Source organism: Phymastichus coffea, unplaced genomic scaffold, assembly GCF_024137745.1.
Source record: "Phymastichus coffea isolate CEN01 unplaced genomic scaffold, Cenicafe_Pcof_1.1 PCOF00092, whole genome shotgun sequence".
NCBI lineage: Eukaryota > Metazoa > Arthropoda > Insecta > Hymenoptera > Eulophidae > Phymastichus > Phymastichus coffea.
Window position 1 is genome coordinate 886,818 of NW_026706903.1, and position 23,361 is coordinate 910,178.

Consider the following 23,361-nt stretch of genomic DNA (forward strand, 5'->3'; position numbering starts at 1 on the left):
TGGATTGAAGATATTATTTTTCTCTTTTTCTTTTTTCGGGATTGTTTATCACCACTCGTATGGTCGCATTAGTCGCTCTGAAAGTCATTCATTGTGGAAATTTGGATCCGAAGTTGTTTACCTGATTTGGTAGAGATAAAAATAATTCACTGACACGGTTATTTATTTCAATCAAAACGCAATGCCCTGCAGTTCTTATAATACATGTATACCGTAGTAGAAAATTACTGTCGCGAATTGATTTCATGCCATTTGCTTAGGACGTGATGCACCCGTGATACGCGCAAAATCCAAATAATAGATGAACAAACATAGATCCAAAACGCTTGCTCCCATAAAAATAGGTCTTCGATTGATGCTAGCCACAGGTAAGCGGCCTTCAATACCGTTCATCAAAATCAATCAACGTGAACGTATAAAAATTGCAATGGCAAAGACGTTATTACTTGTAATTACGTCGACGAAAAGAGCAGCCCAACAGTCGTGGATGATCGGAGATTCACAACGCGCGCGATCTCCGAGAGAAGAAAACCACCTGGTCAAGATTCCGCGAGCTCGCACGCCGTCGTCGTGATGTCTCGGCCCATTAATTCTATTCATAGAGAGACCAGTTTTCCTGCCTATGTATACTGTTAGCTGCGTGCTCGCACGTACGAAAAACAGAAACGGAAAGTGCTGTTGCGGGTACCGCTCTGCGTTCGTCATCTTTTTTCTTTTACCGCGACTTGTTTGGCTTTTTTATTTTCTTCTCTATTCAGGATGAGATTGTTGGGGCGATAATTGATCGAACGAGTTTTGTGGTTATGTCACTTATCCCTTTTGTTTATGTCTTTTTTCTAGTGTCATATTTTCACGCTACTTTATTGGATGTTTAGGTGAGAAATGAAAATGAATAGATAATAAATACTTATTAGAAAACAGTCGAATCAACTGACATCATGGAAATACAGTTATGTAATGTCTACGGAAATACACTTGATGTAATGTCTACCGAGTTCACAGATGAATTGGAAAGACAATATTATTTATGTTTTAAATTCATTAATTACTTTCAAACTCGTAATACACATCGATATTATCGCACAAACTGAAAAGGTAATATAAGAATTCCTATCATTCTGAGTTTCGTAACTTCGAATTAATGCAGATTTCAAGGGCATTAAATGAATTTCTCGTTTTAACTGTCAATTAAGGTCCATATAAACGAAATATATTTACTCCGTACGACAACATGAATCATACTGACATTTGGCTTTTTCTATTCGGATTTTTTAGTGAAAACTCTAACATAGAAAATCTAAACACTCTTGTGAAGAAGAGTAACAGAATAATAGATTTGTTATAGTGCTTTTACTTTTATCCAATCGGAAATTGATTTTTCGTTTAAACATGTTCGTGTTCACGAAACTTTGTGAGATACTAGATTCAATGATTCATTGGATTTATTCACATACAACATTAACTATTCCACAATGTCTCAATTAGTTTGGACACGATACGTCGATCTTTGCACTGGTATTAAGCAAATGACATTGTGAAGATTAAAGATTCTCTCGGATTATTAATAAATTTGAAATTTTGTGAAATACAGTCATACTCCTCCTGATAGTTATCTAATATTGGTCGAAAAAATGCAAGTATGTTGTCTATATTATAGAAAAAGTCGCAAGTGTCTATTATTTTTTTTTATAGAATTGAAATTTTGAAATTTCATTGGAATATAATTCATAAATGAAATGATATTTTTAAATTTTGAAAATACATGATGGCAAATGTAATTGATATAACATCTACCAAATGAGCCACCTATCCACTTATGCCTTATACAACATTATTCGCCAATATTTATCAAAAAAGTATTAAATAAAAATGATTGCATGGAATCTTCATTAGCACCCTAATACGAACTTTATTAACTTGTTCGCAGAAAATATGGCTGCTTTAAGAAACCATGTCACTCGGAAGCATAGTAAAAAAGGAAAATTACAAAGAATACATTCTCAGCTCATTAAAGTAGAAAAGTCGAGGTTACGGTAAACCCCCGTAAAAGGCTTCTAATTTCTTGGCCGAATAATTATCAGCGTAAATTTCCAAGACTCCGGTAATAAGTCGTCAAGAAAGAATCCCAGCCTCTAATCTCACCGTCGACGAAAATTTTCACCTGCGGCTGTAATATAGGTCAAAGCCAAAGTTTGCGGTCAGAGTGCGTCGTCGCTGTCATCATCGTCCGCCTCGTCGTCGTCACAATGCACAAAAGCCTCTGCGCGCACAAAAACCAATATTCCACCTACGCGCCAGTCATTTTATCGCGCTGCTCTCATCTCACTGGCTTTTCACCTAGCGAATGCTAATGCGCGCGGTACGTTTTTTTTTCGCCTAATTATCACCGAGAAAGAGACTTTCACAATGCACCTGGATATATTATATTGGCCTTTTTAATCCTTTGAGGTTTTTCATACGCTCTGTTCCGTTCCATATTGTGGGCAAATTGGAATTTTCACGTCGACTGTGTGACGCTGACCGTTATATCTTGTGGTTCGAGAATCGCTCACTTGTTGCTTAGTTTTCTTTTTTTTGTCCTTTTACGCTCGAGGCTTGATGTTGCACGATCATGTTCAAGGTTAATTGAAACTTTCCGGAAAATCGTCACGTGAATTACGTTGCGCTTGAATAATCTTTGCGGGCGCACGTATGCAATCTGCTCTTGGTTTTGTGAGCAAAGAAGAAACAGAAGAAACCATTGTTTGAACTGTTACATGGTTGCGCTTATTTTGATAATTTTGCATTTGTCTGTGCACGCATTTTTGATCGACTATTTTCAATAAATAAAAGTGTCAAATAAGTCGAAAATGAAGCGAAATGCGAAGATTAAAGACCGCAATATCGCGAACGAGCTCAACAACCTTCGGTTTTCACACATTGTAAACTTGCGTGCTCACCGAGAACAGAAACAGAAGGAAAATAAAAGTTACACGCATATCGCTGAGATTCCAAAATATATAAGCGACCGTCTACACACTACTCTCGTGCGACAAAAAGTTTGGCGCGAAAAATGTTTCCGATGCGCGGATACGTGACGCGCCTTGCATTCCGTGTCTATAGGGGAGAAAGAGAGAAGAAAAAAAAAGCCGACAAAGAGTATAGGCGGACCTGGTCACCTCGTTTTCACCTGCGAGCCTGGCATTGGTTTTTCTGCCTAGAGTAAATGCAACAACGTATCACGAAAGAATACAATTCCTCTTTACCTTGCTGATTAAAATGGCGAACAAAATTTTATCTCTTGCCAGACTTCTTCCTCGACCATACAAATTAGATCATGTGGCAAATGGAGTTTTGGAAACTTCGAGCTTCAGCGTACCTTGAGTCAATATTTAATGAACTTTACAAACACGGTTGCATTTATAATTCAACGAAACTACGTCGGAGGTCGGATTATTAGGGCTTATCATAAAGACGAAGATTGTTTCCAGTTTGATTATATGATTTGATACAAATTACTGAAAGAATTGCAATTGTCTTAACAATGAAAAAATAACACGTATTGAAAGTTAGCATTATTAATATGTACTTATTTTTAATATGGAATTCTTCCAACTGAAAAAAGACCGTCAGCAGTATTTCAACGCACATTCATAATTCTGCACTTTCCCTTTCGTTCACCGTTCTGCTGTCACACGCGACATCCCGCTGATAAATTCCACGAATGCGAAACTTTCGCGTTCAAAAACAAAATCGTCATAAGTAAGCCCAACCGCGTGAGAAACGAAGAATGAGCTTTGAGTAAGCGCCGCACGCGTCGAGGACAAAGCGTAAATCTATAACTCACAGCCGAGGAGACGCAAAAGCAATATGAACGAAAGAAGTATTACGGAAGTAACGACAACGGTAATAAATAACTGACGAGGGACACGTGCATAACGCGCTTCCGTTTTGTTGGCACTTCGCGTTAGCTAACTTTTCTCTTTCGCTCGCCAATATGTTTGTTTGTGATACTTTTATTCCTTTTGAAAACGTGTGAATTAGGCGATGGAAATTATCTTCGCAAAAGTCAAATATTTGACTTTCTGTTAGCGAGCTGTTGACTTGCCTGTGTGGAACGTAGAAAAGACGGCTTTTGATTATTCACGCTTGCAAGTGACAATTCTATTGAAAGACTTTGCCACGCTAATCGATATTCTATCTTGACACAATTAAGAATATCCGCGAAAGATTGAGATCGCCTTGGAGTCGACATCTCACGTGGATATTCAGTCTTCATTAATCTTGCTTTGATATCAATCACCGGAAAGACATTTCAGATTTTTTTTTGTGAAGAAAAGATGCTCAGATAAATAAATTATTCAAAAGTATTTTGTTAAAAAAATATATGAAAGCAAAGATTTTTCATCTCGTACACTGTCATCGACAGTATCGACAGTCTTATCTCAAAATTCGACTCGAACCCTCATACAATATTCCATTAGGAAGGAATTTCATGTTAAAAGCCGTACACGTACGTATTCAACTATCTCGAATCGCAGTAGACAATCCAAAAAAAGGAGCTGTTCAAGTTTGAAGTACTGTTTAGGCATGCAACAGCGTCGAAATGAGGCGCGAATAAAGCCATTATTACGGAAGCGCTCTCTCGCTCGTTCGCGCAGGACAACGGTAAACCCGCTGGTAGAACGACGGCATAACTGGCCGCATGACGATCGACAACACTCTCTCTCTCTCTCTCTCCCTAGGTATCGCGCACACATATAGACACGTTTGCATTGTACGGTACACACCAACTTGTTGGAAAAACAAGACCACTGAAGATTTTTTTTCAAGTGCAGGTTTAGTCGGTCGAAGATAAAAAGCAAACCCCTCCCGAACGATAAAACCAAGTTTACAAGTGAGATTAGGGTAGCTTAAAGTTCACCCTGTACAGGCGAGGAATGTCTTTTTGCAAGAGGGAGTTTCCTGAGGAAGTGTATATATGAGACTTTTTATTTGCAAATGATGTATGAATTGAAATTACTGCACCAACAGAGCTGAAAAATATATAACGTAAATACACATTGATAATTCGTCAATTGCATGACACATGTGCATGCATTTATTTGTGGATACGAATCCATAAGAAGCCAATAAAAGAAAGTTTTTCACAGGAAAATTTATAAATCGAGTGACATTGAAAAACTTACGATCTAGAAAGTTTTACAAAAACAGCTCCCCCACTTAATAATTAAACTGGAAACACTGCACTTTGAGAACAAGTAGTTCCACACCACTTCTCAAGATCTCCTATTAATAAAAAACATATATTCATAGGCTTGACCCTCCGTTATTTAAAAAAAAGATGGTAAAGATAAATCCAATCGCCACCTAAAAATATACAATACGGGAAACAGTGTGAGATTATAGTAAACAAGGAGTTTGAACGGCGAGAAAACGCCGTACTCGGGAGAGATATCTGGAGCAACGAGCAAAAAGTTGCTCGTCACCTTGCTCCCAGTTCTAGTTGCCTCGCGCGCGCGAACGAGAGAGCGTTTGATTTCGCGCGTGCGATTCTGTGTCGATGCACATAAAAGGGTCAAAAGGTAACGGTCGAGAAAACAATTCATTCGCTGGAAAAGCCAATGATCGAGATGTCAGGTTATAAGCTTTCATGAAGATTAAACAAGAAAAATATAGGCGACTGCTTTTTGCTTAGCTTATCGGACTGCTGCTTTACCCTCTCGAATGAGTGACTTTTATTGATTGAAACGCAATAATTTCAAGCGTTCCGATTGGATTTTTCAAGTACTATTTAAATGTTAATTGAACAAGTTAAAGTCCGTTTTTATACGATTCATTCATTCATCGTATCTGTTGATATAAAAATAGAGTTACACCTCGTTGAACATTATAATAAGCTGCTTCATACAGTTTAATAAGTTTTTCATTGCAGATTATTTTTTTTGCGATTTCCTTTCTCTTACTGCGTTTTATATTTTATTATTTGAAAAACTTGAAAGATGTCATTTAATGACTTTTTCGGCACCACAAAAGAAACTTAATCAACCAAGGTACTGTCAAAAATTTCATTGTATTGAATATAGAAAAAATCCCAGGAAAAATTGTCGGGAAAATGACGGTGATTGTTAGAGCTAAATGCATCGCAACGACAATATACTCGTACGTCTAAAAATGCAGTTCCCATGGAAATGACTGCGATGCCAATCTTAAAAGCCAAATCACGCAATTTATAATCCAATTAAGAGATACAAGCCACCGAAATGTAACATGACAATATCCAAGCTTTGTCGCAAAGCTCGCAAAGCAAAAGGAATGCGATGACACGGCGCAGAAAGCAAGTTACGCAATTAAGTGCTGCTAGAGCAGAATGCGCGGTCGTTCTTCGGCATAATTAATACGATTTCCACGCGCGCGCAATACGAGACAATTAAATTTCGAGCGTAAAGAAGCGCGCGACTTTCACGTTGCATTTATGCTAATTACCAGAGCGCGCACGCTGACCCGGAAAGACACTTTGCGCCCGAGGAATTGCGCGTCGACGGTGCGACAGATTTGCGCGCGCCGTGGACAATGGGCATTCCGATGCGCGACAACCACGACGACCTTGGGCTTAAATAAGCAGCGTCCCAAAGTACCTTTCGATTAATTAATTCATTGGGAATTGTTTCGAAAGCACGCAGGAATTCTTTCGTTAATTGAACCGGCTGGCGATCGGCAATAAATCCAGCGAATTTATCGTAGGCGCTCTCACGCTGTGAGCGTATCAGCAACCAAAATTATCATATCATAACTTTGCACTTTTGAGAAACAGATAGCGTCTATATATTCTGCAGTAACGACATGCCTACAGTTATATATCAAACCAGTACTAGACTCGAATAATCAGCATAAAAAATAGGAGATTGCATGCAATCTATGCGACAAAATAGTAGCCTAGCAGCGTCTTTTAAAAGCCGATAACAAGCGTAAGCTTTTCAGGGATGACGACCAACGATCAATTAGAGCCAAACCCAATAACCTGCCTTCGTCGAAAATTCATAACTCCGGACGTTTGAGCGGCGCGCCTCGATCCCCCAGAAGCATAAGAGCGTTGCACTTAATCATCATCAGGCACGGCGTGCATCTTCGATAAACCAAGCTGACACCTCATGCGCGGCTCAAGCTTGCCGAAAGATCGATGGCACGAAAGCGCAGGTGTTGCACGTGGGCGGAGAGGAACAAACTCGTTAGCAGACGCAACCTACAAAGGGCTTTTTTCTTTTTCGCCCGGGCGCAAATTGAGATGGGAAAGGCTCCGAGCTCTGTGAATATTGGCTGTTATAACTCCGCAACGCTGACTTTTGCCACCGATCGTTTTACCTGGCTTTTTCTCATTGTTTTCACTTTGTTCTTACGCACCGTTTCGTTATTTTTAATAGGCTCATTGCGCCGCAGAACTTGATTGGCGAAGTTTGTCTCTATCCCACGCACTCCGAGGATATTTCAAACTTTTAATAAAAGTGAAAACAATGGTTTCAACTTTACCTATTATAACGGCTTAGCCGCCCAGTTTTTCATGGTTTCTATTTGCGAAGCATGCTTTTTTAATTGGAAGTACAAGCGAATAAATAATGAAACCTGTTATCGCCGAGTGTGACGTTAACATTAGCTCCCATTCGAAAGTTCAACGGACTCCCGCAATGAAACCCCGCGATATTTTTATGATGTCTCTACCGGCTCCACGAGAGGGATACATAACAACAGCAACAAATCCCCGCAAGCATTTTTCGTAGGCAGTAAAAAAATGAAAAACGAGAAGTGTCTCAAACACCGTTGTAAAAAAATAGAAGAGATTGACGTAACACGATATCTGTACCTGCACAACGGCTGCTGTCGTAACTCCAAAAATCGAAAAATCGGAGGCTCGTGAAAAGTAGCGGCGAGCTCTGGCTCTAGTGCCCATCCTCCGCTATATCCCCCAACATTCTCGGTAAAAGCGCGCAGCTCCCGTTAAAGCCTCCTCTGCTGTAGCAGCAACAGAACCCTTTTGCCTTTTTGCCTTCGATTTGCAACGCTGAAATAAGCGCGCGCGCACGGGCGCGAGCTGCTGTTGATTTTTTTGTGCTTTGCTACGGATACTGATTGCTCGCTCGTTTTGCCTTGTCTTCGCTTCGAGATGATTTAATAATTTCGACGGAAAGTCGACGATCTCCTTCTCTTCGTTACTCTTTTCTTTTTCATTTATTCGCTGCACTCTCTACTCCCTGCTGCTTTTTTCTCTTGTGATTTTCCGAAGTGTAAAATCGATGATTGCTGGTAACTGATTCTTCGCATTTTTTTTTTCGAACTTCACGCTCAAATACTTGGCTCTGTGCTCGCGGCGGATTCACAGTCAATTTTTCGATCGAAAGCTCTGCGGAAAATCGCCAGCGGCGACTCGTTCAACAAGTACCACGAATAAAACCCAATTTCACGGTGCAAAAGAGGAAACACAGGCGAAGACACAGTCGACCGGTGAGCAAACCGAACGCACAGAAATCAGCGCCTGTCACAAACCATCGGGAACAAAGTAGAGACAAGCGAGGAAGTAGTGTCGGTGAGGCGCACGCGCCATAGATCGGGGCGCCGCGAGAGCCGAGCTCGCACTAAACGCACTTATACACGGCGGCCAAGGCAAGGCGAAATGATCGCTGGTTGAGCGCACCGCTCTGCTCGCTGCGCTCTCTCCTACTCTCTCTCTCTCTCTCTCTCTCTCTCTCTCTCTCTCGCGCGCGCACGCTCTTCGAGCTAGCGTAAGGAGAAATGGACAGGTGCATCTCGCGCACTCTGCTCGCTTAGCCACCAATCGTCTCGTCAATAATTGAGCTGTGCGAGCATAATTTATTTTTTAGCCGCGACCGTGGCGCAGACTTTCGCGGCTGCTCTCGAGCTTGGACTTTTATCGCCGAGCGATCGCTGCGAGATCCCGAAAACGCGCGCAAAAGTCAGCAGCCGGTCGAGGCCCGCGAGGCGCATTTCAATTCAATTACAAAGCAATCGCTTTTTCCATTTTCCGCGCCCGTCCGAGACACTCCTCGGTCTAATTATAAATGGAGACTGAAGATTGAATCTTCAGTACGTGATGGTGAAGTTAATGCGACTGTTTCAAGTGTAATTAATGTCCGTTAACCGTAATGAACTTCAATCTGCGCACTGTGCTTTCCTCTTGTTAAGACGGTTTTATCGTGGACGCACGTATAACTTCGGCTTCAATCATAATCTCCGAGCCATTATGAGCACCCGACAACAACGTTATTTTTTCATCGTGAACAAGTTTCGAAACTGGCTGAAGGCAAAGTATCGAACATACCGAGGAGAATAAGAAGAATCGAAAAGTGCCGTCCGCGTGCGCAATACAACGAAACGTACACGAGCACGGCATCTGTGCAGTGGCGTCCAGGAAAAGCAGGACACTCTGCGGTTAGCTCGCTTGCGCGCATGCGATTCAAGGTCACCACGCTGGTGCTCACGCGTCAAAATTAGAAGCGCGTGGCTACTGGCTCAACTAGCCACTAGCTGCTCTCCGCGGATAACGGTAGGCACGCCTGGCCACGTCCCATATACACTCATCTTTTTTCCTTCTCGTCCCTGCCATCTTGCGCGAATTGAGTTACATGCCAGCGAGTGAGCAGGTTATCGATATGCGTCGATTAATTATTGATGACGAGAGACACTGCGAGTGCGTCGCCAACGTGATGTATTTTATTAGCCTACACTTTGCTCTTATCAATGTGTGTAATGAAGACGCTATCTTGCTGTTGTTGTGATGGCGTGCCATTAATTTCAAAGAATATCATATGTATCCATCATCCTTGATTATCCTAATGAATCAATCTTTTATCACGACTGTGCGCCATAGAGATAATATAAAGACGCCTCAGACCATCTACTTCATCAAAGTTCATTCTCGTCGACGACTTTCATCCGACAGAAATAATTCTTCTTTTTCATTTCGCTCCCTGTCACGTTTTGTTTTGCTGCCTCATTCCCGTAGGAACTTTTTCCAAAATTCATGACTTCGCACACACGCGATTTGGCGACGAGAAGGAGATCGTCCTCTGGGATTATCGGCCTGTGAAACCGTACGGCTTGGGTAAACGAGGCGTGTCTCGACGAATTATTGTCTCTTGTGCTTCTAACCCCTTTTTTTGCTGCTACTTTTTTCCATCTTCCAGGGATCGCCCACGAGCACATATTTTAAGTGAAAATTTTAAGGGAGCAAGCCTCGTCCGGAATACTGGATTAACGGACCGGTCTTCTGCATTTTTTCATGATTTTTGTTTTTCAGAGGATGAACATTGAAATGACTCGCTTAATGAAATACAAAATTACATTTATTTATTTTGACAGACTGACTCGATGCTTTATCGATTATAAAATTTGATGATGTATTGATTCACGCTGCTCCACGTACATTTGACGTTGATCTACCAGGTGCGAGCTTATTTCAAAATTTGTAGAAAGTCAACATTTGACGCAAACGTCGAGAGAGATTGGAAGCTCGCCCGACGGGATGCATAAAAATTCTCTTACAATCGACATGATCAGGCCTTAAATCATCTTTTAAAAAAAACTGATGGCTCATCCCGCAACCATTCCTTTAACGTGATGTATTTGGTGGAAACAATAAGAGATACTTTATAATCTATTTTATTTTCCTTCGAAATATTACTAATCTCATATATAAACAATGGTTAAGGAAAATTCCTCAAAGGAGGGGTTTTCCTTTGAGGGATTTTCCTTAACCATTGTTTATATATGAGATTAATAAGAGATACTATTTTATTTTTTGTCATTTTAGGAGGGTAGACGTTCACACGCAAGAGTTGATAATTCGATTGCAGTAATTATATGCTATGAATGGTTTTGATTTAATACGTCCTTTTAAAATGTCGATATCTTTGTTTCTCAAGCATTATAATATTTCCAATATCAAAAGCAAAGTTTAAAAAGGAAATTTGCATCGACAAAAACAACTACAACGATGATGATTAAAAAAAAATACTGCGACACTATCAATAAACGAATACACGACATTCAAAAATTCACAATTGCTTCCATATATCCAATCCATCGATCGTTAACGCGTATTCAAACAGCAACAAGTTCAATTTGGCCGACACGCACACTCTTGCTAACATCACTTACCCCAAATAAGGTACAAACGCGACGATATTCCGAAGGTTGTAAACGAGCACATGTCCGCACCGTCAGCTGTAGGCTTTATACATATTTTCGTGCTTATAAGCATCACGCGCGCAAATCCAGTGGCGGAATCTACGAGACCGTTAAAGCACCTGTATGTGTATGTGTGAGCGAGTGACACAAGTGAGTGCATGCGGCTGCGATCGACGCGACCTGGAAGTTTTCGCACTGCTCTGCGCGGGATAAATCATCATTGATTATGTGACGTTTAAAGGATTCTGTGGGAGTATCGTTCATTTTTCATTCAACTTTTTTTATTTCTACTGCGGAGTTTCAATTTTGAATATAATAAATTGATAGATCGCATTTTTCTAACAAACGCATACGAAGATCTTGCAATTTACCGTTATATTACCAGTTTTATTTTTCAAATCATACTCTCACATTGTTTCATTAGTTCTATTATAAATAATTGTTCAAAGGATTTAGTTTTCGCCATATAAAAAATGTCTTTTAAACATATAACAAGAAGAATATATTGGAACGACGATTTATTGAAAGAATACTAGCAAGTTAATTTGAAGACGTAATTATTCTATTGAATTCTAGGCGAAACCCTACGGAAATCACTCCAATCTCATTGTACTAAACCAAAAAAACAAAAAATTTGAATATTCTTGCCTGGAATCGAGCGTAAATTATTCATAAGTGTACCTTGATTACCAATTAAAATTTCGCAAAGTAGGCTTTTACTTCTAAACGTAGTCATAAAATCAATCACAACGCGCAAACTGTAGCAAAACTTAATTTATCAAATAACCTCAACTAAACATCCCTTCTCCTATCACTTGTTGATGTCCGTTAACGAAGCAATAGTGCCCATAAGGTCTCTCTCTCTCTCTCTCTCGTAAGCGCGCGATGTAAATAATTTCGCTACTATACAGTGGCGGCATACATGTAAAAAGTACCGTAACGATGTTGCGGCTTTGCATGTATACATATAACGCAACGGAGAGCAGTATCGCGCTTTGGAAACGGTAAGTCAGTGGGTGCACGCGCGCCGTGCGAGAAAGAGAGAGTGACTATTACACTCACACACATATGCACACGATGCTCTAAGCCAATCGATAAGCAAGCGCTGTATAACTTTTTTCAAACCAAAGTCTAATGTATCGAACGTGCTACTTTCGCGGAAGATCTCACTTTGAATCTTCGCGCAAGGCGGCGAAAATGATGTTTTTATCGCGGCATAGTTGTCGATATATATAACAATGAGCTCTAGTTCGATTAGTTTCCATAATATCCGCGCGGAGCTTATGATCAATATAGTCAAGTAATTAGAAATCACGATAGTATACATCTTAATGCCATGCAGTATTATTGTCAAAACAATACGTATAGGAACCGCGTTAAATTCACAAAGAGATAAAAGGAGCAGATGCAACATCCAAAGCTTGGGGGTATATAGACTTGTCGGGATTCATACACCTGTCACTGGTATACGTCCTTTGAGTTCTTGCAAGTGATATGTGGATAAATGGATGCATTTGAGCTTTTGATGTCAACTCAAGGTTCACGGAGACTATTAATTAAATGCTAATAATAGCGGTTGGTTGTTTTAGTTGGTCGATCCGACGGAACGCACTAAAATAAAATTGTACCACATCTTGTTTTCAATTAGTAACAAAGTAATGCGAACTTTGGAAACGTGTTCCAATTAACCAGCGAATCAGCCGCAATTAGTCGGCAACAATACGATACCATCGAAAAAGCATTCTCGTTCCGTTGTTAACGCAACGACGATAAGCAGCGTCATTCGGTGCATGAAATCGAATTACGTTATACAACACTTGACATGTTGATTTCCGTACGCGTCAACGTAGCACTGCAAAATCATCCTACGAGATTTCATATTTCCGATGGCGCGGCGATTGTTAATGAGCGCGCATTTTCGAGCAGAAAAGGAACGGGTATTTTTCTTTCTTTATTTCTGGATATGGCAATGGGTCTCTACCTGAAACGCAGATATGCCAAAAGGAACGGGTATTACGTCGCGCACACTTAACGCGCGCATTTCATCCTGTCAATGAGTTCTCGCGAACAAAAAAAAGCGATCGTCCCGCGACCGTACCATATACAAAATACCAACGCTAGTCCACGTGTAGCAATTACTCAAAATTATCCCATCTCTCGCACGTCAGCTATCCACTTTATTCAAGCGGTACGATATCGATTTAGATATCGTAGCAATTTTAATAGGGTTCAGTTCGATCGGTAGAGCAGGAAAAAAAAAAGAATGAAATCATCGATCGAGCGACAAATTGCAAATCGATCGCTACTTTTGATAGAAGAGTCGCTATATGTACCGCTGCTCTCTCTCTCTCTCTCTCTCTCCCTCTCGTTTTACATGCGTCCGTTCGCTCTTTTCTTTCTCTTGAAGAGGGCTTTGAGATCGCTAGAGAAGGAGAGAAGAAAGAGCTAATCAAATATTTGCGCTCTTCCTATGTTCAATGATTCTGAGATGCGTTGGAAAGAGTTTGCAAATAACTGTATGGCTTTTCAATGGCATCACTTGTCTTCTTCTTCTTCTTCTTCTTCTTCTTCTTCTTATAGCTGAGTCTGAATTTTTCATGAATTCTACTGATATTGTCGTGTGCCGATGACTTGGCTGGAAATGTTTGTTTACGTTTCAATAAGAGAGCAAATAAAGATTATTATCGTGTCGACCTTGAGATTTTGCTACAAGGATTATCTGTGTTGGAAATTTATTAATAATAACAGACAAATAATTATCCAAATGTACCAAATTTCCAATAAAGAATATTCCAACACATTAGTGATTTTCAGACTGAAAGTCTCGTAGATTTTTTTGGACATCGCATGAAGAGGAAATTAATCTAATATTTCAATGCACTTTTCAATGCTTTATCAATCTCGTGTAAAATTCAACTTAACCTATAGCGCCGTAAAATATCTTTCAAATCACACTTTGATAGCAGAAATCCAAAATAGACACTCATCTAGTGTTCCTAACCAAATCTTGATAGGTGATTGTCATCACCGCTGAATATCGTACAGCTATGCAAAATCAGTAAAGAAACAATCGAAGCTAAAAAATCGTATCTATCACTTCGAAAATGATTAAGCATAATGCCTTACAGTTAAAAAAGTAACATACGTGTCGCGTATCATACATATGGCGATTGAATGATGGATCGATTTCGACCGGATTGAATGCGCCTTTTATCTCGAGCGTGCATCTAATTGATTTGATTTGTGGCATATATGTGTCGTTTGCACGACGAGAGTCAACGAATCAAAAAATAAAAAAAAAGGCAAAAAAACAGAAGAAATTTATCGCGGCTCTTTTCTCGCTCCCGCACCAGCGGCTTGCAGGTTATATCCTTTAACGGCTTCGAATCGTTAAAGCCAGTAGATTTACGACGGGCGTTTTAACATCACCGCGGCAAAAGAGGAAGGAGTATATGCGAATCTTTTTTTGTACGGCAAAAAAAAAATCAAAAGAATTGATTTCTTGCGGGAGTGTCGTCTTGGCTTTTCTTTTCAATTCGCAAAAGCATCAAACTGTATAACTCTTTTGGACAGTAGCAGTAAGTGCATTATGCAAATAAAGCGTGCAATGCTTCCGGATTGATATACATCAATGAAATCTCGTTGTCGTCGCTCTCTGCTGTGTATGTACTACACTCGACGGAATTAAAAAGGCATAGCAAGCAGCGCAATCAATTACACGTCCATTCTCGTCACATCGGCCGGCAGATAAGCATCTTGGAAAATCTGCATCTTCCCTCCGCGCGCAACGGTTGTGCAATGAGATTGGCGCGCATCGCTGCGTTGACATACAGATGTTAACATTGAGAAACAGTAGAGGTTACTGACCTCTTTGGACGACTTTTTATTTCAATTGGACGATGGTAATTTGAAAATAAAATATTTATTTCATACAGTGGTCTTCTCTTCTGTGGTCTTCACGTATTTATCACTGGATTTCTACGTACCAATACTTTTAAAAGTTTTTCGGATTTCTTTCTTTTCACTTCTTATACCGATCCTTAATTGAAAAGTCTCATGCAATAAAGGATTCAGACGTATTTTTTAACCAATCTTATAACTCTGAAGGTATCGTTTTCAGTGGAATACTGTAAGTTAAAAGTCATCCACATGCTCTAAAAAGTAATATTTTGGAGATTAAATTTTACAACTTTATGAGCCAGTAGCAGTACGTTAAAATTTCTATAGAGATTTTTATTGTATTGAGCCGGCTAATTACGTTTAAATACATTAAAATAATCATGTCGAATTTCTACTAGAATTTTGAAATTATTAAAGTAATCCATATATTCATGAATATTCTTCAAAAAATAATTCTAATAGTGCAAGTTTAACAAATAGATGAACCTTTAGTGTTCGTAAAATATTCGAGAATAGGAGAGGCAATTACTAGTGGTACATGTAAAACTAAGGATATTTGCAAGTCAGATCTATCAGTAATACACTACTAAATAACCTTATAGATACGCAAAATCAATACACGCCACACACGCGCGCGACAAATGTACTTATTGGCATTCAGTCGACTTTTTCCACCAACGATAACCGTTGTCGTGTGGCTCTCAGTCAAAGTGCGTAATTCATCATATGTACAAACTCTTCGTCAAGCAATAAATAAGGTGATCGTGTAAATTGACAACGAGAATGAATTCGAGAGAGTGAAATTTTTCGCCGACGTGATCCAAAAAAGGAATGATTTATTGCTACGTGCAAAAAAGATGGATAATTCATCTCTCTCTCTCTCTCTCTCTCTCTCTCTCTCTCTCTCTCTCTCTCTCTCTCTCTCTCTCTCTCTCTCTCTCTCTTTCTCTCTTTCCTGCTTGCCGAGTAAGCTTCATGAATAAAAGCCCCACGAAGATATTCGTTCGATTTTACGTCTTTTGTTTGGCCCTCGCGTCCAAAAAAAATTCGAAAGAATACGTACGTTTGAAAGATAATTAGGATGAAACAGTTGCCTATTAGAATTTTTGCTATTCACTATCGCGTGCCTTCCGTTGGGAGAAAATTAAAAGAGAGGCGATGATGAGAAGCGGCTGATTGATGAAAAAGGGAATTGAAATCACTGGTGAATTATTCATAGGTTAGCAGTTTTGAAAATTTTCGAGGAAACGGGAACAATCCGGTATAAAAGCTCGCACATGTGTGTCTCACATCCGACACCTTTATGCATTATTTATAGCTGCTAGCGGAAGGAAATTTTTCCTCGTTTCTTTTCACATCGAAATCACTGCACGTCAAAAACTACATTAATCGATTCCAAGGAAAAATCCGTTGATCTTGTTGAGCCATTAATTAGAATTTCAGAGCGAAAGTTTCGCTACGAAACACGCCCGAGGGCGGTTTATAATTTATATCGAGCGTTATCAGCTACATCACGTATTGGAACTTTAATTACTGAAATCCATGCACTGGAGAATGTTTTACCGAACAATTATTGCTTTTCCGATGAACTTCCACTTTACAAATGAGGAGCCGCTCTTGCCAAACGCCATTTAATATCGCTGGCACGTAACGCAAATGGCAGCGAGGCAAATGCACTCGGGTGACTTTCGATGCATCGTCATCGTAAAGAGTAAAAGGTGCCACTGGACTCGGGTTCGCTCGCTCTTTTGCAGCCGATTAACGGTATTTACGAGCTCGCTACTCCTCGTCACTGCCGCCGCTGAATTACGCACGCCGCGCGATTATTAGCCGCGCGCCACGCAAATTCCTCGTCGCGAAACGACCGTCCTTTTTGTCTCGATTTTTCCGCGGTAATTTTTACCTTGAGACCATTAGTATCATCGCATTAGTCCGGTCAATCAACTAGATGGGCTCAATAGCTGCGAGTACGCCGTTCCTTAGTCAGATTTCACTTATGTAACAAACGTAATTACTTGAACGAATTGATGCCTTGTTTTCAGAGACCGTGACTTTCAAATGTGTTCGAAAAACTACATCACACGTGTAGTTGGAAATCCCAAGGAAGCTGTAATTTCGTCAGGTAACCAGTTATCATGCCAGAAGCCATAATTACAAACGAGCATTATTGCAAATAACTTTTCAGTTGCGAGATAGTTTTTTCCACACACAGAAAAAGAAAAAGCTCAGTTGAAACACTGCTAATTAAATCTGCATTTCCAGCGTAAAAAAGTTTCCTCCAGCATATATATCTCATGAATAGCTAATAAGACAATTATATACCATTACGTGGCGTGTACATGAAATTTTCATAAGTTATTCCGATTGCCAAGCATAATGCAATTCTGCGCCAAAGACACTGGAAACTATAGCATCATGCGCACATTTCCCACAGAGATGCTACCACTTATTACCGTCTATTATGCGTCTGATTTTCAACATAGTATGACAGTAATTCCCTATTAATGTGCATAGTCCAACGACGAGATTGTTGTTTATTTTTTTGTCGTACTCTCGCGCGCGAGATCGTCTTATATTTAATCGGCCTGTCATTAGGGGTGGTTCCCGACTAGCGATATACGCCGATTTTATTGGTTCCGTTTTAATTGTAATTGAGGATGAGTATTCACTCTTCTTGCCGCAGTTTTATTTTCCACTGTCTCTTGGGATAACGCATGAGTATGGCGTTTTGTGAGCGCTTTCTCGTTAACGAGGCGTTGACAAAAAAAAGGACAGCAGTTCAGCGGCGATAGAACCAAATAAAAGTAATGCACACGTGGATCAACTTAATTTATTTCTACTATAACTGATAATTACATAATAAAAGTCTATATTATTATTTTTCTATAACTCTGGGTATCTTTGCAATTTACCACCAAAATACAAAATATAGTACAAATAATAGCTAAATCCTAAATCCGACTACTATAATTACCTTTGTAAGGTCTAGTTTAAATTGATTGCTAATTAATACTAATCAATTAATTATTTGAAATTTTCTCTTTTAACTGATTTTTAATGTAAATTACGTAAGACTTTTTTTACTGATGATTACTGCACTTCAACTGAATTTTACATCAATATGCTCTATAAGATCGAAAATGATCTGGATCAATTGTCATATCGATCATAGACAATATCCTTATTCTCCAGACAAAAGTTACGACACGTACACTATTTTTCGAATATCCAATTCGTCGGGTGCAACAAGTTGTTAGTGGCTAATAATAAAAATGGCGTCCAGTGGTAATTCAAAAACTCTGTGGCCTTCTTCAAACGCACCGAAAGAAAGCAAAATAAGGTGAATAAGGTCAATTGAAAATAATGTTTTGAATGCATATATGCGCATGCGATACGTGATTAACCGCGAAGAAGTTTAATTTTGTTTGTTCTCGTTGTCGACTGGCAAACGCATATAATCGTTTCGTCTTTATTAGTCGTAAAGTCTTTTACGAAGTACACACGGACTTTCCCATGGAAGTTTTAAACGAGGTCGAATTCGCCTTCAGTTCTTTTTTCTTTCTTACAGCAGCAGGGATATCATAAGGAAGCTTCAGGTTGACGAAGCATTTAAGCTGCGCAAACGAGAAAAATTGAGGGCGTACGTTGTGGGAATGAACGATGAGCTGCTGCGGCGAGAGAGAGAGGAAGAGCGGAGAAATTGTTCTTAGGATGAAAGAAAAGTGAGAGTGAGATATTGTTATAACGGGTATATATAAGCTGTTGAATGGTAATACAACTAAAATGCAAGCATAAAGTGTGAAAGTGAAGAATGATTATGTGCACAGTGAATTTAGCCTATATATTTAAGTATAGTTTGTCATGTACAAGAGGCAATTCTTTATTCCATTACTGAACCTTTTCTTTAACATTTATCTTCTTGATTGCCATGAACATTCAATAAGATAATTTATCTAAAATAATAGAAAAGTATGATAATAATAGTTCTCAACGTCTATTCGTACCTCGACAATATAAAGTGGCGTTTTATCGGACTACAATATAGACTGGTAAAGTGACCTGTCCTGTATATCGCCAAGATCGTTATGCAATGCAAACTCCATGTCAAGTTCAAAATAATAGAGTGTAAACAAGGAAAATGTATAATCTAATCTAACGAGTAGTAATTTAGAAGTAGACAGTAGTTAATCTCGATTGAAGACTCTACTATAAATTTGTCTAGTCACGCAATGTCAATCTAGAAGTATATAAGATGTGTTCAAAGAGTCTTGCATTTCCACTTTGCAAATATGTCAGTCGAGAGTCTGGAGAAACAACATATCGCCGATGCGATTAAGAATACAGTTACCGACGAGGATGTCAATCTTGTGGCACAAAAATATACGAATAACAAAACAGTTCAAGTATTGAAGTATGATATTGGTAATTATTCGGAAGGATCATTAGGATTTTTAGGGTCTCATAGAAATTTGAAAGTAACATTACAGGTATATATAAAATATTTTTCTGTTGTACCTTTTTATACTCACGCATTCTGGTTTCAGAGATCAGATGCATCGAATCCAGAAACGGTAAGTTTCTTTGTGAAATCAATGCCATACGATTGCAAGGAACAAGCTGATTTTCTAAGTAGCGAAGGTATTTTTATCAAAGAATCGAATTTCTTCAATGCAATTGTTCCTCTGCTAGAGAGATATTGTGAAAGCGAAAAATGGCACGCAACGTGTTACTTGGCAAAAGACGACTCAATGATACTAGAAGATTTAAGGTATCAAGGATACAATGTACTAAGCAAGACATTCGATGACACATTGGCAATAAAATCTGTACTTGCTTGTTTCGCTCGATTTCACAGTTGTTCTATTTTGGCTGAACATTATATAAATCGTAATTCAAAGGTAATATTCTTTCAAATACCCATGTGTCATTTATAACTAATTTATAATGTATCATCAAGGTATCTTTTATAAAATTCAATTAGATTTTATAAAAATACAATGTTGCAATTCTTTGATGATCAAATAATTTTTTCAGAAACAAACTACATTGAACGAGCAATACCCAGGATATTTTGACGAGAAAGTATTCGTACAAACATCAAAAATCGTTCGATGGATCAAGTGTGGAGAAGATCTAGCATGTTTACTGGCAAAACATTTGGGTTACAATCCAAATAACATACGAAAGGCTTATGACCAAGTTTATAAAATACTTGGTCCATCAAAAACTCATCGGAACGTCGTTTGCCATGGCGATCCATGGTCCAATAACATCATGTTTGCCGATAATTCGCCTTTGTACAAATGCATCCTCGTAGATTTTCAAATCGTTAGATATGGCCCACTCGTAATGGATATTTTGCAATTTTTACATCTGAAAGCTACAAGAACTTATCGTGAAAAACACGAGAAAGATTTGTTAAAACTTTACTATTCCATATTGAAAGAGACTATTGAAAGAAATGATTCGACAAAAAGTGTCGGAATACCGACATTGGAAGAAATTTTAATAGCGATGGATGATATGAGATTACTTGGTCTTGTTACAGCCGTTCAGTATTTTCCAATTTCTATGCTAGATGCCAAAGTAGCTGCTGACTGTACCAAAGATTCCGATTCTTATAATCACTTCCTATTTGTAGATCGAATTACAACGACGTTAGCCCACATGAAAGTTAATAATTTTTACAAAAAGAGTATTGAAGAGGCAGTCATCGAGTTGGCCGAAAAATGCGAGTCACTGTTCGAATAAACTTTTATAAATTAAAAATTAAATTTATTTGACGATACTAGCGACTGATATAAAAAGTTCTATTACATGATAAAATTTCTTACTTATAGAGAAAGCATTTGATTTCAACTAAATTAAATTTCTTTTTTGTACGTGATGACTCCTCTCGCGTCGAGTCTTCCTCAAATAAGTCCGCTTTTGGATACATTATTAGTGAAGGAACTCGTAGAAGATGGTTTCAAATCCCCTAGAGAGTTTTCAGCGTCAGAAGCGAACCTTTGAAACGAGAACTTGGCTCTCTTCACAACGACTAAATTACTCGAGGGATTCTTACAGCTACTATATTCGAATAACTATCCTTTTTGAATTTGCAATTTGAGCGGTTCGAAATTTAGCTATAAATTCTTCCATTTTTAATTTATTATTTATTTAACTTATATTGAAGTTTATAGTGGATATTGCTAAAAAAATACGTGTTTTTAATCTTCAAATTATTTTTTTCATAATTTTTGGGTGAATTGAAAGAGCTACGTAAATATTTAGCAATAACCAAAGCTGTGATTCAGAAAAATTTAACAATATACTTTATTTTTTCACGCTCACGCTATATGCTTGGAATACAATTACGATCGATCAAAAACGTCCATTTCAATAGCCTGCGCACAAGCGATATCTTAGCATTATATACACCCATTGTGCAAAAGCCAGCAAGTACTTTATTATTATTACTTTTCTTTGCAGCGGAAAACGTGGATATTAAGAGAAATTGAGCGTGCACAATTGAGAGTCAGATTACTTACAATGGTCTCTCGACAATTTTCAGTTTCAACGTTATTATTACTATTATGCTTTGCGTGCTGTGCATGTATATGCTATAGGTTCTGTCGTTGCATTTTCATCATTTGACTTTCGGAATGTCTACTTTTGATTGTTTCATTTTCGATTTTTCGCATTGTTACAGGCGTGAAAAAGGTATTTCATACTTTATTAAGACTTTCGATCAGACAATTTTAGTATTTTTGCTTTTACGGGATCAAAACCTCTTGCATTCATACGAAATATCAATTTGTAAATAAAGGAAGAGACATCTCATTTACCAAATTATTCTAAGTTAATCCCCTCTGAACGTAAATCATTCTCTCAAACGCATTGTGTTCTCGGGAAATCGGAAATGAGAAATGGTAAGTTATCAAACGTGTTGGCAAAAAGAAAAACTGTAACAATCGCGAACAATAGCATGGCAGACCAACAAAAAATAAAGACAGACGTAAATGCATGGCAGAGAAAACTATTACATCCAACAAGAGTTCAAGAGAACAAGAGAAAAATCTCATAAAAGTGGATAATAACGAAAAAGAAAGGAGAAGAGCGTCGTACGAGTTTCGCCAACGAAATCAAATTATCTCCGGTAAATACTCTGTCGTCATGTGATTCAAGCCGTGATTTATAATTCTTCCAGGGAGAGAAAATTTACAAAGTTGATTTTTCATGAACCTCTGACGTTATAAGCTCTCTTGCGGTACATTTACAGTGAATTAGTAGATACATCGTCAACCGGCTCGCGATCTAAGAGGCTGCCCGACAATTTCTGCATATACGGAAACATCATATTGTTATAAGATTCGCGCGGTGCTTGATGAGAACACTGTTATATATACATATTGTCGGACGTTGAATTATATATATTTTATATATATATTGACGTTCTCAATGCGCGCGCGCTTCGTTTAGAAAAGCTAATTAAACGAAAGTACACCTGATTCGATATAATGATTGCCAAGCATTCGCAGTCATGACAATTTTTTACTGGCGTATCAAATCGACAACTGGAAAGCTACTATTATATATGTACACATGCGCAGGATAATCATTGTAAATGCCGTATACAAAATGCATGTGCAATCTTCGGCGACGTTCCAACTGGCTGCATAACTCGTTACGATAGTCTTTTCCCGCGTTGGGCTCGTTTTTTCGGGTAAACATCTTCCTGGCCTTTCACTTTCAAACGAAATCCTCGCATTGCCAATCTTTTCCATGGTATTTCATACAGAGGATTTAGTTTGGAATGATAGCATTGTAACGAATTCGAAATCGCGAATGAGCTCGAAAATTGAAATGTCGATATGAAATCGTTAGACCGCAAAATGCAATAAACGAAAACTTTCACCTATACAGAGACATCGAAAGGTGCACTCGTTAAAGTCCTTACGCGGCCACACGGCAATTCGATTATCCTCCTTACGTATATGTACACGTGCGGATTTTCCACGCCTCGGCCTTTTATAATTGGCTTTTGCCGACTTTCTCCAAATTAGCAGTTAAAAACGCGCGGACATTGGCGCGGCCAGACCACTCTTCCCACACCGTGTAGGACAAAAGACGCGCGCTCTCGCTTTCGAAATCCCCTAATTTTCCGCGAGCGCGCGAAGCTCCAATTAACGGGCGCCTTCTCCCTTTTTCTCTCTTTAGCGCGGCAAATTGGCTTTTCCGCGTGCGGGGATTGCTCCAACAACGCGCGCCGTCCCCTGCCACTTGTTTTTCTACAGCGGTGTT

The 23,361-nt window shown here is 38.9% G+C and overlaps 2 protein-coding genes across 7 annotated transcripts in view; one reads left to right on the top strand and one right to left on the bottom strand.

Annotated features, from left to right (window-relative positions):
* LOC131669349 (serine proteinase stubble-like) overlaps positions 1 to 23,361 on the bottom strand; it is a 71,303-nt gene that overhangs the window by 19,374 nt on the left and 28,568 nt on the right. For 2 of the 6 annotated variants that reach the window (XM_058944167.1, XM_058944171.1), the window contains exon 1: positions 7,838 to 8,565. The exons of the other annotated variants lie outside the window; for them this stretch is intronic. The gene's annotated coding sequence lies outside the window, so the exon portion shown is untranslated. Of the gene's footprint in view, positions 1 to 7,837; positions 8,566 to 23,361 lie in introns of those variants that run through there. 6 annotated transcript variants of the gene reach the window in all.
* LOC131669350 (uncharacterized) lies at positions 19,354 to 21,916 on the top strand. Its single transcript, XM_058944173.1, has 3 exons — positions 19,354 to 19,565; positions 19,623 to 19,976; positions 20,113 to 21,916. The coding sequence occupies exons 1-3, from the start codon at positions 19,368 to 19,370 to the stop codon at positions 20,827 to 20,829; spliced, it is 1,269 nt and encodes a 422-aa protein (XP_058800156.1). The 5' UTR covers positions 19,354 to 19,367; the 3' UTR covers positions 20,830 to 21,916.

Bases quoted from the DNA above. Each gene is read 5' to 3' on its own strand.
- LOC131669350 (XM_058944173.1), top strand. From the start codon at position 19,368: ATGTCAGTCGAGAGTCTGGAGAAACAACATATCGCCGATGCGATTAAG. The intron at 19,566-19,622 runs GTATATATAAAA...TTCTGGTTTCAG, and splicing joins ATTTGAAAGTAACATTACAG to AGATCAGATGCATCGAATCC. The intron at 19,977-20,112 runs GTAATATTCTTT...TAATTTTTTCAG, and splicing joins ATATAAATCGTAATTCAAAG to AAACAAACTACATTGAACGA.